This window comes from Epinephelus lanceolatus, chromosome 2 (genome assembly GCF_041903045.1).
Source record: "Epinephelus lanceolatus isolate andai-2023 chromosome 2, ASM4190304v1, whole genome shotgun sequence".
NCBI classification, from domain to species: Eukaryota; Metazoa; Chordata; class Actinopteri; order Perciformes; family Serranidae; genus Epinephelus; species Epinephelus lanceolatus.
In genome coordinates this window covers 4148121-4165119 of record NC_135735.1, presented here as the reverse complement: position 1 = coordinate 4165119, position 16999 = coordinate 4148121, and the positions used below count along the sequence as shown (strand labels likewise).

The window sequence follows — 16999 nt, the reverse complement described above, 5'->3', positions numbered from 1 at the left end:
CTTCGTATTTTATCAGGGGTTCAAGCCAAAAATTAGCTTGACTTGAAATTGAACACACAGGTCCGACTGAATGTACCCTCCAAAATACCTCAATAACTGATAAAGTCTGTGTGATTAGTTTTTCTTTTGTTTTGATCTTTTTTCAAGACACATTTTTGACATCTCCCCCGAGTCATATCTTTAATTACTTTCAACAATACAAATATATTGAGCCTAAATAAGCCACTGAAAGGTGAACAGGTGAGCTTGTGTCAGACATGTTACCTGTGCTAAAAATAAATCAATGTGTAGTGGGCTTTATAACTTTGGATTCAGCTATCCATTTGTTCTAAATACACATGCTCACTGTAATGTTCCAATACCAGTTGGCGACAAAATTAAAGTTCTTGCATTAACCAGTTTATTAAACCATTTAAAGCAAAGTTAAGAAAATTACAGATGTGTTGCAATGTCTCACAGAAAGCAGCGCTCTCATTCAACAGCCCTGGTCACAACAGCAGAAACAATGTCAGACCTGCCCCCTTCCCTCTTTACACCAACCACTGGCACACACACTGACCATGCATGTCCCATGCATTCCTATGACTGGCAGAGATGGGGGACAATAGACTGGCTCTGCTAATCTAGAACTTCTGACTCTACATAAACATAACACATTAGCGCATGGTGTGTACAGGATTACGACTCCCAGCTCCTCCAAATAGGTAAACCGATTGTAACACCACTAAAAACTGAAACCTTAGCCTTTGAACTGATTACTATGTAAAGGACTCAGGATGAATTTTGCGGTAAATACCAAAGGATTAAACGTTTATGCACATTCTCGAGTCCCTTGCCTCTCTTCTGTGAAAAATCATCAATATAATTTTTAAACACCACCATATATGTATGATCTGAAACCTGGGAGAAATTAACACTATCAGCAAACAAGTTGACATGTTTCCCTGATGTTAGCATGCGGCTACATGTAGCAGTGTACAGGCAGCCAGGGAGTGAATGTGTAGCCTATAGCAACACTTTCTACCTTTAAAAATCAACAGTTAAACACTTCTAAACACAACCAGATATGTTTCAGCCAGGATATGATTCGAAATCATTATCAGAACAGCAGTAAGTGCTTTTGAACAACACTCTGGGATTTCAGTTGGCCCAAACTGGAAGTGAAATTAAACAAGATTTAGTTTGCTCACGACAGCCTGGAGTTGGATTTATAAAATAGATTAAGCCTGGTTTGATTTGTCAGGCTCATTTATTGCAGTCTTTTCACAGTAAGAGCTACCTTTGTGAGACGGAACCTCTTGCCTGTTTTTTTCTTTGTTTGATTGTTTTGTTTTTTTGTTTTCGGTTTGAACAGCCACTATCTGTCTCTGTCTTATTAATTACATTTGTTGATGAATTGGTAATTATTCGATATACTAAACTTTTATCTTGACTCTAATTTTCACAGGGGACATGTTATACAACCGCACTGATGGCCTGGGGTGGTGTTACACTGCATATTGCAATGCAAGTTGTCAAACTGAGACCAAGACCAATCCATGTGCAACACCATCTACAACTGTTCCTGTCTCTCCTACCACTCCATCAACAACCCCATCTACAACTATCGTGGACTGCAGTCATTTGGTTCCACCAAGACAGGTGTGATATAAAATGTGTTTTTATTTATTATTGTGTTTCCAAAATACTTTAAAACATCTTATTTCACTTGTGGCTGCTTTGTGATTAGGAACACACCTGTGGGATTATTCACTTAATCAATTTATCATTTATTTGCCCCATGAAATTATACAAGTTGCAACTCCGGCTAAATGATCCCATCAGCTCCTTTAACTTGTGCACTGTAATTTAGTCTTTTTTTACATCTTCTTGCAATGTTGGCTACTGCTTTATAATTGTCCATTTGTCCAGATGGTATTGGTAATCCATGGCTTCTGATTGTGGAATAATTTAACTGTCCACACATCCCAACCCCATCCCATATAGTTGCTCCCCCCGACACAGGCAGCTTGCTCTGAACAGTGTATAGCAGTGATCCACAGCAGGAACAGGACAGCACCTCACATTCCCACCATCACACCTGTCCTTATTCACCGTAACACACACACCTTCTCGCCTTCTCTCGCCAGAGTCCTCTGCTCTGTCAGATCAGCATATAGAGAAAGAGCCACCGGGTTGATGGGTCCAGAATTTAGCTAAGTTTTGGTCAAGTTAATTTCCAATACCAGTGTGGTTAGTGGGATGCTAGTTCAGCTGGTGCCCATCTTCTCTGTTTACTAATGATTAGATTTGAAAACCTCGACCTGGCTAGCTAGCAGAGTCGCAGGAGAGGAGAGTTTATGGACTGGTGAGTTGATTTTCTCACCACACACCACCGCCCTCCAAAGCCAACCACAAAAAACACCACCAAGACTTGCAAAACAAACTTAAGAGCATACATTTAGCACAAATTTGAGGTGGACTTAGTTTCATGCTCAGTGTAGTCGCTGAGATGCCACCTTTTCAAATGATGATAAAGAAAAGGTTTGTTGTGTTTCTTTGTTCATGTGCCGTCACCTTTCAAGTAGCCAATCCACTTCCAAATTAAATGAATCCACAATTTTGTCCACTTTTGAGGATAAAGCAAGCTCTTCTTCAGCTTCACAGCTGTTTTGCTCCACACGTCCACTCATTTTCCCCTCTATTTCGTTAAATCCACGTTTTCAATTCCTCCTCACCTCGGCACAAATTTTGCAGTGATGCAAAAACCTCAAGCAAAAAGCTTCACTCTCATTAAAAACAATTACAAAAGGCCGCCTCTGGCTGCTGAAACTCTTTCTGTGTGATCAGCTTCAATATTACATGTGCTAAGTCATCCAGTGGGCCGGATTGGACCCTTTGGAGGGCCGGCTCTGGTCCTCGGGCCAGATGTTTGACACCCCTGATTTAGACAGACCCAAACCCCAACATTTCACATCTTGCGCAATAATGAAGCCAAGGCTGGCGCCATAGAGAGAATTAAATGCATGTATTACCTTCAGAGGAGTTGCAAGTATCCTTCCACTCAGCTGGTCACTTTCTGGTTAAGTCCCTGTCAAACGGCAGCTGAACCAACTGGGCCTTTCTTGAGTGGAGCATTACGCGTCTGTGTTGCGAAAATACAGGGTGGAGACTGGGTTGGCACACATGGCGGCGGAGGCTCCAAATGTTAAAGCTGAGCATCGCGGTGACATGCGTCCGGCACTGCGATAGTCCACAATGCGTCTCACATCCAGAAATGTGTCACCTTCTGGGTTCAGTGCACCAAGCGCACGGACCAACTCCCAGCTGCGTGATAAATCTGTGGCCCATTTCTGTTTCGTCATCCTCATCCGTGTATCCTGTGGTTCCCACTTTCTTATATCCGAGGTGTTATTTCAGTCCGATGACAGCTCGCTCTCACTGTGAAAAACGCTGACCGCGCTTTGTCCTGACGTAATGACAACAAATCAAACCAGCAGGTCACAGGTCAAACACCGGATCAATGGGCATACGTCCCCAGTTGTGACGCAAATATCACCAACAAATGTGTGGGGTTTTGTTTTTAATTTTTTATCTTTATTTATTATTCAAATTTCATTAACCAAAGATTTCACATTCAATATGATAATCAAACCATCCATTAATTTTCATCCGCTTATCCGGGTCGCGGGGGCAGCAGGCCAAGCAAAGCACCCCAGACATCCCTCTCCCCAGCAAGGTTTTCCAGCTCCTCCTGGGGGACCCCAAGGTGTTCCCAGGCCAGATGAGATATGTAATCCCTCCAGCGTGTTCTGGGTCTGCCCCAGGGCAGAACCCGGGGATTCCCGAACTGTCAAGTGAAAGTAGTGAATGCATTTGGCCACGGTTGTCACAACCTCTAACATGCCTACCTACAATGTATGATAATGTATTCCGTATCCAAGTGTGCCCTGCATGTGCAGGCCAAAAGTGCATTTGGCACACAGACACCCTGACGTACTGGGAGTGGTGCAGAAAATAGAGCCCTGCGTTGCAAAAACATCATTTAAATTACACTATTGTGGTTTCCTGTGTGACTTACTACATCTCAATATCCATCCAGAATGGAGACACCTGGCAGATCGACAACTGCACCACAGCTACCTGCATCGATGGCAAAGTCGTGGAGACACCTCATGTCTGTGCCACAGAAAAACCAGTCATCTGTGCCAATGGACGCACACCTGTCAAAGTCTATGATGATGACGGATGCTGTTCCCACGATGAATGTGAATGTAAGTGAAAATGTAACCTTTCAGTACAGTTTAAAACAGTTTCTCATAATTCTGAGATCATGTCGTTACTTCAGACAAATAGGAGCAGATTTTGTCCATGAAACTTCTGATATTATAATCTTGTTAATTCAGAGAAACAGGACAGGATTTTTTTTTTTTGTTCTCAAGTGAATGCATTACTACTAAATCCACATAGTGATATGTGAAATGCCACTCTACAATTTCTTCATGATGTAATAGGCTATGCATCTCCCAATTACAGAAAATTATATGGCATATCACAAAACAAAAAATATGATTGAGTGATTGATCTTAATTTTTGCAGTGTTTTTTTACTGCTCAGTCCACAAACAAACTCTGCCTAAACCAGCCACAAAAAAGGTTCCCTCTTTGAAACAAAATTCCAATTCTTTTATGATCATCCAACCAAAAGAAATCAACATAGATAAATTTCATTTTACTGTAAAGTACATTCCTTAAGTCTTCATACAGGACAGTTAAACAAGAAATAAACCTTATTCTCAGCTTCACCGAAATTACACAACAAACAAATTCTGTCCTCCTCTGGGGTGGCGTTAAACCTTCAAGTCTCTAAGACTGATGGTAATGTTTCTGAGCACCTGTGCACTTATTATTTCCACCCATGCTTCTTCTCATCCTGCAGGTGTGTGCAGTGTCTGGTCTGAAAACCACTACAAGACATTTGACGGAAAATCATACGATTTCTACAAGAACTGCTCCTACTACCTGGTCAAAGAGATTATACCCAAATATAACCTGACTATTATATTAAATAACCGTGAGTGTAGTCTCTCAGACAGCTCTTTCTGTCCCAAGTCTCTCACTATTACATACGAATCCTACACGGTGGTGTTGACTCAGATGAAGATTGGAGAAACAGTAACTTTTGCGGTAAGCCATCAGTCAAATTGTTAAAGACGTGATGTTTTAGTCATAGCATCTCTCTTCACTTCATATTTCAAAAACTTAATGGTTAATCTGTCAATCAAATCAAACATGTCATCAAAGTGGTGTGGTGTATGGTACAGTTAGAAATGCTGCTGTGCTCAGCTCACTGTCTTCTATAACGTGTTTTGTCTCTTTGTCCTACAGGTGTATGTGAATCAGAAACGTGTCTATCCTGCCTACAGCAATTCTGCCCTACGCATCACCGGCACAGATATGGCGGTCACATTGAATATACTGGAAATCGACACAGAAGTGATCTATAGGGAATCCTCATTCAGCATTGAGATTCCTAATTCCCTCTTTGGCGGCAAAACTGAGGGACAGTGTGGTGAGTTGTCAGAACACTTGGTCCTTAACCTAAGCCTATTCAGTGATACTTAAAGCTCATTTATAATCCCTTTACGTACAAAAATAGTTGCGTCTGTTTCTGTAAATGTTCCCGCTCTCATACTTAAAGGCGTCTTTTATGCTGGTACAGATACAACCAATAGATGGCACTTGAGGGCAGAATCAAATGTTTTACACCAACCATGTTTCCATCTCTGTATTTAATGTTCACCATACATGGGTTCTGAAATGAAATTTTGCTCCTCTGCTCTTCTCTAATCACACATAGAGCTAATCTTCTGTCTCTGTCTGTCTGTCTGCTCACATTTTTGTACGTGGGTCATCCAGCAGGGATACTAGGCCATTATTAAAAAAATGTAATGTTGGCATTGATGAATTCAAGGTGAATCGATAGTCAGTAGTACCGACATAATTCGATTGGTACCCTCAAAAGTACAGAGTACGGTACCCAACCCTAGTTACAGATAATGGATGGTTGGATTGTGTAATATGTTTGTATTTAATTTCGGTTTTATATTTAAACTACAGATTCATTCAAATGAAGCTACTATACTTCTTAAGTCAAAAGAGTTTTCCTCCTTTGTGAAGACAGGCAGACTATTTGTACATGTACGACAGGTCGGGACCATGTGTGAATTTTTTTTGCTCCTGAGAGAAAGTTGTTACATGCCACCAATTCTCTTAGGTTTCTCATTAGTGCTGTTTTAGAACAACTCTTGTATGAATCCAAAGTTTCTTGGCTTCACCCTCTCGCCTCTTGTGTTCCAGGAACCTGTGACAACTCCCAGACAAACGACTGTCGTTCTCCAAATGGCCAGGTGGAAAGCTGTTCAGACTCTGCAGGCCAGTGGCATGTCCCAGGTACACCCTGTGTCGCCCCAACAACCCCACCAACGACCACGTCAGCACCCGGGACCACCCCAAAACGTCCACAAACGACAACACCGTCCCCTTGCAGACCTGCCATTTGTGATATCCTAACTGGCAGGTGAGGGGAACCACAAAAAATTCACAAACCTCATTATTCTCCTGAGCCCCATTTCCACCAAACACTTTCAGTATAGTGCCTTTGGAACCAAAAGTAAACCTTCAGACATGGTATCTAGACCCTGGGTCTGGTTAACGTAAACCTTTATAAAAGCTGATATTTGTTACAGGACTATTTTGTTGCTTTTCATTTTGATGATGCTAATCTTTTTCTGGTCACTTGGTGTATTCAGTCTTCTGATAACTTTCCCTGATATATTGTCCGTTCTTGTATGTTCCCTCTAGTGTTTTTGAGAAGTGCCACTCAGTTATATCCCCAGGAGATTTTGTGAAATCCTGTGTGTCTGACAATTGCAACTATGAAAACAAAACCTGCACCAGCCTGGAGGCCTATGCTGCTGAGTGTTCTAATGCAGGAGTCTGTATCGACTGGAGGAATGCTACTAACGGGCAGTGTGGTAAGATATATAGTTTGTAGTGTATAATACTAAAGTTGTTGTGTGGAGTTTTGAAAAATGTGCATATCAACATGTCTCCTTCTTACAGAGCACAAGTGTCCAGATAACAAAGTGTACAGGGCCTGTGGACCTGATGTAGAGCCTACTTGCAATGACAAGTAAGAATATGTCAACAATATGATGTTCTTTGGGTTTTTGTTTAGATATCTTAACACTGGCACTGCACTTCCCTGATTCACATGATCACATTTCCATCACTGAATTCAGCTGTCATGACTTAAATGATGTGTAAGGGGATAGTTCGGATCTTTTGAAGTGGGGTTGTAGAGGTACTTAGCCATAGTCATTGTTTTACAAATAGTAGATGTCAGTCGGCACGCCCCCTTTACTGTCACTGGTGGAGGTTGTAAGGATAGCCCTGTTGTATGACAGTCTGTCAAAGTCTTCAAAACACTGTAATAACTAGTAAATACATTTCCATCATCAGATATAACCAAAGGTTCCAGGCAAATGACGACACTAACTACAATAAGGAGGGTTGCTTCTGTCCTCATGGCACCACAAAGTTCAACACAGTCTATGACACATGTGTTACCTCCTGCAGTAAGAGATCCTATAGAAAACTTGGTTTGACTGGGTCATAGATTTTTCTCCAAAAGCTGTACACCTTCAAATCTATAAACACTTGTCTCTGTTTTAATTTCAGATTGTGTTGGACCTAATGGAAAACCCAAACTGGTGAGAACTCTGCCCGTCACATATATTCATGAACACTAGCAAAGCATGAGCTGCATTTTTCTGAACTGGTTCCTGTCTCTTAAACAGCCTGGTGAAACATGGGTAATTGACTGCCACAACTGTGTGTGTGACAACGATTCAATGAGCATCCAGTGCGAGCCTATTGAGTGCACAGAAGAAGAGACCCCCGACTGCAACGAACCTGGTCAGGAGATGGTCAACGTGACGGAGAAATGCTGCACAAAACATAGATGTGGTAAGTTGTAGTGTCACACAACTAGATTCAATTCTGTCACTTTGGTGATGTCACAAAGTGTCAGTTGATGGCAATAAAATCTGCCTCTGCCAAAGATTAACCCACAGTCAGGGTTCCGCTGCATTTGTACCAGTGAATTGTAAAAACGTTCCCGTAACTTTTCCGTAATATTTTACCCAATTTCCATGACTTTATCTAAGTAGTATAAAATACGTAAAACCAATATAGTGAAAGAGCCATACATCATTAAACATGCATTTCCCAGGCATTTGTGGATAAGTAAAGTGCTCGCACTTGCTAACTCTACTCGCTTGTTAGACATTCTCGCCACCTGCTAGTTGCATGTGCCAACAGACCAGAAGGCACATACGGGTACTGTGCAAAATGTCAACAAATATTTGTTATATGGACATGTCTAAAAATTGTTTTGTGACGTTGCCTGAAACTGAGGTGAAGGTTGATCACCATATTGTCGCTTCAGTCCTCCCCCATCCAAGAAGATCGTTCTGTGTCTCGTCTCTAAATTCAGAGGTTTTTGTGGGACATAGGCGGAGCTCTCTATGAGTTCTGTTTTTTGCTCAGCAGCAGTTTGTGACTCGCAGGGTGGATAATTGATCTGTCGATCTGTTCAGAGCTGATCTGATCAGATCGATGGATGAGAGGAGTAGCTGCTGTGAGTGAATGCACTTTTAGACCCATCAGAATGAACAATTAAGTTTCACTTTCAATGTGCCTAACGTTCTGCTGCTCCGTCTCTGCCGTGACCCAAAATACTGCACTATTTCTTGAAGTAAAAAGTCCTCCAACAGATTAAAAGTTAACGTAACTTGCCTTCTGCAGCTGCATCGCTTTCCTTCACCTGAAACCCACCTTGTTTGTTGACAAGTTGTAAGCCCCACCTTCCTCATTTACATATTAAAAATCAAACCACAGTGTGAGCAGAACAGAGATAATGAGACTCTTATTAATACCAGATTGCCACTGCAATGGCTATTTTCTGTGCGGTCAAATAAGCTTTGGATATGTCATCCATCACACTGAACATCCTCTGCAATTTGCTCAAAATTATTAGACAGCCTCCGTCTCACCAGAGTCTCCCGTTAACTTGTAGTCAATCACTCAAACATGCAGAAGTGCTCTTATAGTTCCTGAAGTTATTGACAAATCTCCACATTCACGTAATATAATCATCTTTTTTCTCCAACAGAATGCAACGTCAACCTGTGTCCCAAAGCTCCCACTTGCAACTTGGGCTTCGAACTCAACACCACCAATGACGGCGTCTGTTGCCAATCCTTCGAGTGCGGTATGTGACTCTCATCTATCAACAGCATAAACTGCTGGTGTGCAATATGGAATGTAGAACTGCATGTCCTGATCTCAGTGAGATTTTAAGAGGTTTGTTGTTAAAGAAGTCCACAACAACTGAAAAATATCAGACAGAGAAACAGAAATTAACATCAGGCTTTAGTGTTGTCGCAAATGTCAAAATGTAAAATATAGCGGCAGGCAGCAAAAGGAAAAAGTTTGGGTGGATTCCTAAGTTTCTCAATATAAAATATATTCATGTATATATGTAATATGTGCTGTGTTGGGGAAGCTACTTTGAAAGAATAGTTTTACAAGCCATTAATTACATCACACTGGAAGAAGTTAAACTACTATGGTTAGCTAAAGCCACTTAGAAATAGTTCAAACTACTTTGTAAAATATGATCTAATTGACCCTTTGCATAAGCCCCGCCCCAACTTTCTGCCTAACTAACTTATATCTCTTTGTTTGTTTTTACAGTTCCTAAAGGTGTATGTGTCTACGACATGACTGAGTACGAGGTAAGGACACAGTCCAGATATCAATATCAAAATTCAGGTACAACAGGAAGGATGATTCAAATACAGACACAGGCAGAGCAGGTTAAAGTACAGTACTTTTTTTTTACTGAAACAAAAGCTTGATTTTTTTTTCTGCTGGCTTACAATTCAGCTCTTCAAACAGGCTAACAAATCCAACAGGGCAGAGGCAGCAGGCTGGTTTACAGGACGGGGAGAAAGACAGGAATAGCTGGAATTTACATTAGTGCCAGCAGGACACACTGGAAAATTTAGGGTGACAGATACTCACTAATGGCCCAACATTGACTGACACCTGATAATGGGCTTGGTGTGTCAAGGCCCTAACATGGTCTGAAAAGTACTGGGGAAGTATTTAAAGTAGTTCCCTTTCTTACAGTTTTATTACAGCCACAAAAACCTTCCATGGAATTAGTTACCTGTTACTCTTTTTGCTGTGTTTGTAAGAAGCCAATGTGAACAGACCAGACCAGAACTAAAAGGCAATAATGGATTTTGTTTTCCTTGGTCCAGAACAAATTAACTTAACTAATAGATGTAAAAGCTTCCTTAAAATACTGAACCAGTGTTTGTTAACAAAGCATTTATCACTTTGTGTTCTATAGCCTGGTAAGAAGATACCCACTGATGAAGAGCCAACAGAACCACCACTGGAAGAACCAGTCGTAACAGAACAACCAGGAACAACAGCAGGGCCATCAGGAACAACAAGAGCGCCATCAGGAACACAGGGACCATCAGGAACAACAAGAGCACCATCAGGAACACAGGGTCCATCAGGAACACAGGGTCCATCAGGAACGCAAGGACCATCAGGAACAACAAGAGCACCATCAGGAACACAGGGTCCATCAGGAACGCAAGGACCATCAGGAACACAAGGACCATCAGGAACACAAGGACCATCAGGAACTGAAGGTCCGTCAGGAACACAAGGTCCATCTGGAACACAAGAACCATCAGGGACACAAGGACCATCAGGAACGCAAGGACCATCAGGAACACAGGGTCCATCAGGGACACAAGGTCCATCAGGAACACAAGGTCCATCAGGAACTGAAGGTCCGTCAGGAACACAAGGTCCATCTGGAACACAAGAACCATCAGGGACGCAAGGACCATCAGGAACGCAAGGACCATCAGGAACACAAGGTCCATCCGGAACAACAAGAGCACCATCAGGAACACAAGGACCATCAGGAACACAAGGTCCATCAGGAACACAAGGACCATCCGGAACAACAAGAGCACCATCAGGAACACAAGGACCATCAGGAACAGAAGGTCCATCAGGAACACAAGGACCATCCGGAACAACAAGAGCACCATCAGGAACACAAGGACCATCAGGAACAGAAGGACCATCAGGAACACAAGGACCATCAGGAACACAAGGTCCATCAGGAACACAAGGACCATCCGGAACAACAAGAGCACCATCAGGAACACAAGGACCATCAGGAACACAGGGACCATCCGGAACAACAAGAGCACCATCAGGAACACAAGGTCCATCAGGAACACAGGGACCATCCGGAACAACAAGAGCACCATCAGGAACACAAGGACCATCAGGAACACAGGGGCCATCAGGAACACAAGGACCATTGGGAACACAGGGACCATCCGGAACAACAAGAGCACCATCAGGAACACAAGGACCATCAGGAACACAAGGTCCATCAGGAACACAGGGACCCTCAGGAACAACAAGAACTCCATCAGGAACAACAAGAGCACCTTTCAAACCTGGACCCTGCCAGAAGTGTTACTGTGGCCCCAAAATGGATCCTGTCACCAAACTCAACATCATTACCTGCACACCTATTGTCTGCGATAAAAATTGCGCTGATGTAAGTTCATTCACAGGACATGCCAACAAGCACACACACATTCACCGCAGGGATACATTTGCACTCAAGGGTAACTTTTTTGGTGCAACTGTACCAGCTGATGCATGTTTGCTGTGATAATATGACAGTAAAATAACCGTGATGACTTAGCACACTTCCTTTGCACAATTCAGCATCACTGTGCATTTGCCTGGGACCTAAGGACCACTGGGCAATTAAAAAAAACAAGCTAGTACACGGCATAGCAACCACCGTGCCCTATCTGTAGGCAGCCAGGATTGCCTTTCTCTTTAAAATTGGTACTTCATGATCATGTCAGTATAAAGGGTTCAAACTGAGAACACTCAAGTGCACAAGTTTTTTTTTTTCTCACTGTCTTTCATTCTCGTCTCCAGGGTTACGAATACGAGGCTGATCCCAAAAAGTGCTGCGGAAAGTGTGTTCAGAAGAGCTGTATTTTCACCACACCTGACAACACAACGAAAGTCATTGAGGTCAGTACTGCAGCTGTGTGAGTGTTTCCTCACGTTTCTAAAAGACAAGAATATGAGAAAAGGGATGCTAGCAGTGGCCGGAGGAGTTTCTTTTAACTGTTTCAAATATTCAGAATTGATATGTTTTGACAAATTGATATTTTTGACAACACTAGTGGCGTAACCCCAGATTCAAATAGTATTATTGTAAGTGTTTGGTTACCTAAAAAGTCTTGTTCAGCATTTGGTTGAAATTAAGGTTTTCAGAGGAACTGAATGTTCAGTAAGTACATTTTGTTTTAATGTTTTTAAGCCTGTTTTCACCACTAAAAACTAGCATTTTCACCGTTCACCATTGCTGTAAATGCATCATGCTAACCTAGCTAGCAGCTAGCATTAGGGCTATCTCCACCCTCTTGTCCAAACATGGTCACTTCTGGCTCCGAAATTCCAGGATGGCATTGGTCAAATGCCAAACTCAAGCTTCCAAAACGGGAGTCCACAAACCAATTGGTGACATCACGGTGGCTTCGTCCATTATTTGATACAGTCTATGTTTTGCATATGAGCCAAAAAGGACAAGAGACAATCTCTTTGTTGAATATCTGACTCAGCTCCTGCTCTTCCTGTCCGTACAGGTCAATGGCACTTACGTTCCACCTGGTGACAAGTGTGTGAAATACACCTGTGAGAAGATCAATGGACAGTTTTTCACTAAGGAAACCACGACCTCTTGTCCACACTATGACTCCTCTGAGTGTGAACCTGTGAGTTTATCTGCCAAAACACTCACACAAATACACACACAAATACACTCCCCCTAACTGTCTAACTCACAACACGACATGTCTTTTTCCTGCAGGGCACCGAGACAACTGACGCTAATGGATGCTGCAAGAGCTGTAAGTTAGAGGAGTCACAGTATTTAAATGATAACTCAGAAACTCATGAACTGCTTTTAAGAAGTCGACAAAGCTGTGTATCACGTGTCGTTGTTAGAGCCTAACAGTTGCTGTGTGTGTGTGTTCCAGGCAAGCTGAAGAGCTTCTGTGAGGTCAAGAGTAAGGAGACAGTCATCGAGGTGAACAACTGCAGGAGCCCGCAGCCAGTCAACATGACGTCCTGCGCCGGACAATGTGGAAGCTCGTCCATGTGAGTCTAATTAGCACCACATTTCAATTAAATCGGCAAAACCACAGTTTTCTGTCAGCAGCTGCCTCAGCCTGCTTTAGTTCACAGATACGGTCGTAGTTTAGGCATAAGCTCCTTCTACACAGCCATTTTGATGACATGTTATGTGTGCGATTTAAAAAGTAGCTGTTAGCAGTTAGCAGCTAACTCGAAGAAGAAGAAAGCAGCTGTAAATGTCCACAGATTTGGAAAACAATGAGGTCCAGGAGCTCCTTACCCTCCGAGCAGAGGACCAGATCAGCCGCCATATAACAGACAAGATAAATTATTGTCATTGCCATGGTTATTGTTGTGCTGCCGACGGGTATGTTTTATGTCACACTAGAGGCAATGCCGTTGTGTTAAACCTCACGCCTCTTTTGATTTGCTTTTGTTTGAGGGCGCGGTGAGGGCAGAGTTGGCAAGGGGGAAACAGTCCTTTCCCTCAGCCTGTAAATGCTAGGAAAGCACTGTTTTTTTACTCAATTGATTAATTAACACATTTTACTGTCTTGCCCTGATTTGAAAGACAAACCTGTTACCCCAGGGAAAGAAGCTGCTGTTTGGAAAATAATTAGCAATATGCATAACTAAATTAAAGAGGACTTGACACAAGACAGGGCCACAGGATTAATGCAGAACCTTTTATTTTGTACAGATACTCTGCAGCAGCTAACACCATGATGCACCAGTGCGAGTGTTGCCGAGAAGCCAAAACCAGTCAGAGGCAGGTGGAGCTGACCTGTGCCGACGGCTCCAAGGTCCAGCACAGCTACACCATGGTGGAGACGTGCAGCTGCGCCAAAGCAGAGTGTGTGCCAGGAGTAACATCCAAACCACAGCGCCGCGGGAGGCGTTGATCCATTACTCAGTGCTTTAGATGGGACTGAAACTTTACAAACATTTTGCAATACTTAACCTTAGCGCTTCCTATTCAGGTTGTATTATTTATAAACCAGCATGTGCTCTTTTTCACCATCACAATATAATACTGTGATGTAAACTTTCTTTGTCTGAGGATTTCAGGGATGATAATTATTAAAGTTATATTTCTGCAACATAAACACTGGCGATGACGTTTTTATTTATTCCTGGGGAATGATTCATATTAAAGGTATGCCATGCAGGAAATGTCAGTTACTGGTTCAATCTTATCTACTTGGATGCGTGTTGCTTTTGGTCTGGCACCTAGCTGCTACCTCACCAACACCTTGTACCCTGAAACATCCTGAAACAGCAAAATAAGAAAATATGGGCTGCTGAAAATGATATGGCCACACTCTTCTAGTGGGTCATAAATGATGATTGAGATGAGATGATTCATTGATTCGTTTATGTATCATTTTCGTAAAAAAAAAAATCCTGCAGAATATACCTTTAACAAAAACACATTTTGATGACAGCTGGATATTTTGGAAGCTTCAGTGAGAGAAACTGTTGCTCAGATTGACTCTGAAACCCAGTTGCCAGAAAAAAAAATGTTGGCAACTGCAAACCACGGATGCTAGCAGATATGTTAAAACTTTATGTTTCAACAACGCTCTTATCAAAATATTGTTTTTGTCACAAAAATTTCAAATTACATTCTGAGAACATAAATTAATTTATTCACACCCTAGAAGTCACTCCAGATGAAGTGCAAGGTTTCAGTAAAGGTATTAATTGTAGCTAAAATATAGCCAGTGCTGCATGACGTCCAGTTTACCAGACAGATGATTAATTGTAATTTCTTCCCAACATAAAATCAATACTTGAAAATTTTAACAACTATATAACTCCTGAGATGTTATTTGATATTAACATTTTTTATTTACCTGCAAGGGCCTCCTATTGTAGCAGGACTGGAGATAAACTCCTGAGCTGCACAACACTTCTTGCCATCTGTCGGCCATCTTGGTTTTGAAAGCTTTGTGTTGCACTGACAACACCTGGCCAGTGGGTGGCAGTGTATGACAAGACACACTGGGATCAACTGTCGTGACTTACATGCAACTACAGCATCAAAACCCAAGCATGTACAAGAAAATGGCTTTAAAAAAACTGTCCCCTGTCGTGACCACTATGCATGAAAGGGTTAATATGGACATGCTATATACATGTTAGCTCGGTTAGATTTGACCGTCACAATTTAATTGTCTAGGTCATTTTACTAAAACCATGAGGGTTAGGGCTCAGGGTTTGGGTCAGGTTAGGGTGGAGGGAAAAACATATCGACGTAGAAACAGTCTTCAACACAACAACAGTATATGGTAAACAGGAGACAAAAAAAGGTGGCGACTGCCTGCAACTGAGATGGTCATAAAGTCCAAACATAGTACTATTTATATTCCTTTAATCCAAAAGGGTCCACAGATCAAAAGAATTAAAAGGATTTTTCATAAAAACTGAGCCAATTTGTTAATTTTTAAGAGGATAAAGAGTAGAGTTGTGTTGGTACGCCAGGTGACAGGTAATGTTGTAACTATCTGATGTGCTGTCTGCTGGAGCTAGATCAAATAAATAATTCCTTATCGATATGTTATTCAAAGCCTAATTTTTATACAGGAAATATTGATACTGATTTTTAAACAATTTACTAGCATTTCCCATCTTTTCCTAGCAAGGATTTTGTGTAAAAAGCCCATCCAATATAAACACCTGTTAAGTTCAGTGATTAACTTACAACAAGCACAAAGGGCACAAAGTGAAGGAGAATTTTTATTCTTATTTTAGGTCATTTTTATGTCTTTATTCTGCAGCAAAAAGTAGAGACGTGACAGGAAATGAGGGGGAGAGAGGCAGAAGCAGACAGAGGTGGGACAGATGTTTGTATTTCAGACGTATCACAAACTACAGATGTCAATAAAAATACTCAGCTCATTTTCTTTGGTTTGGATATTAAAACACAATATGATATTTCTAAATGAATGAAGGAGTCCGTGAAGGAGACGACAGGTACACTGTCCTGAGGACATCCTGTGGCTCCCTAAACACACTCAGTGGAGCTCATATGCTCTGCCAGAAGCAGAAGAAAATGTTGGCATTGTATGTTTCTGCAAAACATGGATATGTTACATTTGTACATTTCATACCAATCATATAAACGTTTCAAAGTGACGTAGCATGTGAGCTGACTTTGCTGTCAGGAGGTGGAGGGGATGGTGGATGGTGTGACTCCTAGGAGAGATGCGTGCCAAGCTGCAGACCACTGCTCAAGACCAACAAACTACAAAGCAGGCTGTTTGTTAGCGACCCTTTGTGGCATTTTCGAGCAGCTTTTCTGCCACCAAACGTGGGTATTTCAAGCCAAAACGAGATCTTTTCCGAACCATAACTGTGTGGTTTTAGCGTGTTAACCTAACCACACCTTCACCACAGCATTCTTGAGAAACAAAGTTTCATCATACAAAGAAATGTATTAATGTAACATATGCGTGGTGTGCAGCAGGGTGTCTGCAGGTATAAACGAGTTAAATAAAAGACTTTTAAAGAACTTAACTTGCGATGGAAATATACATCAAAAGTGAACATAAACTCTTTCCAAGTAAAGACATTGATGTCAGTTCAAAATGAACAGTAAAAATGACCCTGACAATATTGTCTCTGCTTGTTCAATTCCATGGCTCAGATACCCATTTTACCACGTCTGAAACACCTTCGACATA

The 16999-nt window shown here is 41.8% G+C and overlaps 1 protein-coding gene across 1 annotated transcript in view; it reads left to right on the top strand.

The window, feature by feature from the left end:
- The window catches only part of LOC117252513 (uncharacterized), a 56088-nt gene extending 41669 nt beyond the window's left edge, over positions 1 to 14419 (top strand). Inside the window, exons 37-55 of the mRNA XM_078173509.1 lie at positions 1448 to 1641; positions 4082 to 4253; positions 4918 to 5165; positions 5367 to 5550; positions 6339 to 6558; positions 6843 to 7015; positions 7104 to 7173; positions 7503 to 7618; positions 7722 to 7753; positions 7841 to 8009; positions 9217 to 9315; positions 9801 to 9841; positions 10465 to 10524; positions 11479 to 11712; positions 12108 to 12206; positions 12824 to 12952; positions 13048 to 13087; positions 13217 to 13337; positions 14014 to 14419. Coding sequence (XP_078029635.1) covers positions 1448 to 1641; positions 4082 to 4253; positions 4918 to 5165; positions 5367 to 5550; positions 6339 to 6558; positions 6843 to 7015; positions 7104 to 7173; positions 7503 to 7618; positions 7722 to 7753; positions 7841 to 8009; positions 9217 to 9315; positions 9801 to 9841; positions 10465 to 10524; positions 11479 to 11712; positions 12108 to 12206; positions 12824 to 12952; positions 13048 to 13087; positions 13217 to 13337; positions 14014 to 14215 — 2603 coding nt within the window. The 3' untranslated portion in view covers positions 14216 to 14419. The remainder of the gene's footprint in view (positions 1 to 1447; positions 1642 to 4081; positions 4254 to 4917; positions 5166 to 5366; positions 5551 to 6338; positions 6559 to 6842; positions 7016 to 7103; positions 7174 to 7502; positions 7619 to 7721; positions 7754 to 7840; positions 8010 to 9216; positions 9316 to 9800; positions 9842 to 10464; positions 10525 to 11478; positions 11713 to 12107; positions 12207 to 12823; positions 12953 to 13047; positions 13088 to 13216; positions 13338 to 14013) is intronic.
- Positions 14420 to 16999: the final 2580 nt, after the last annotated feature.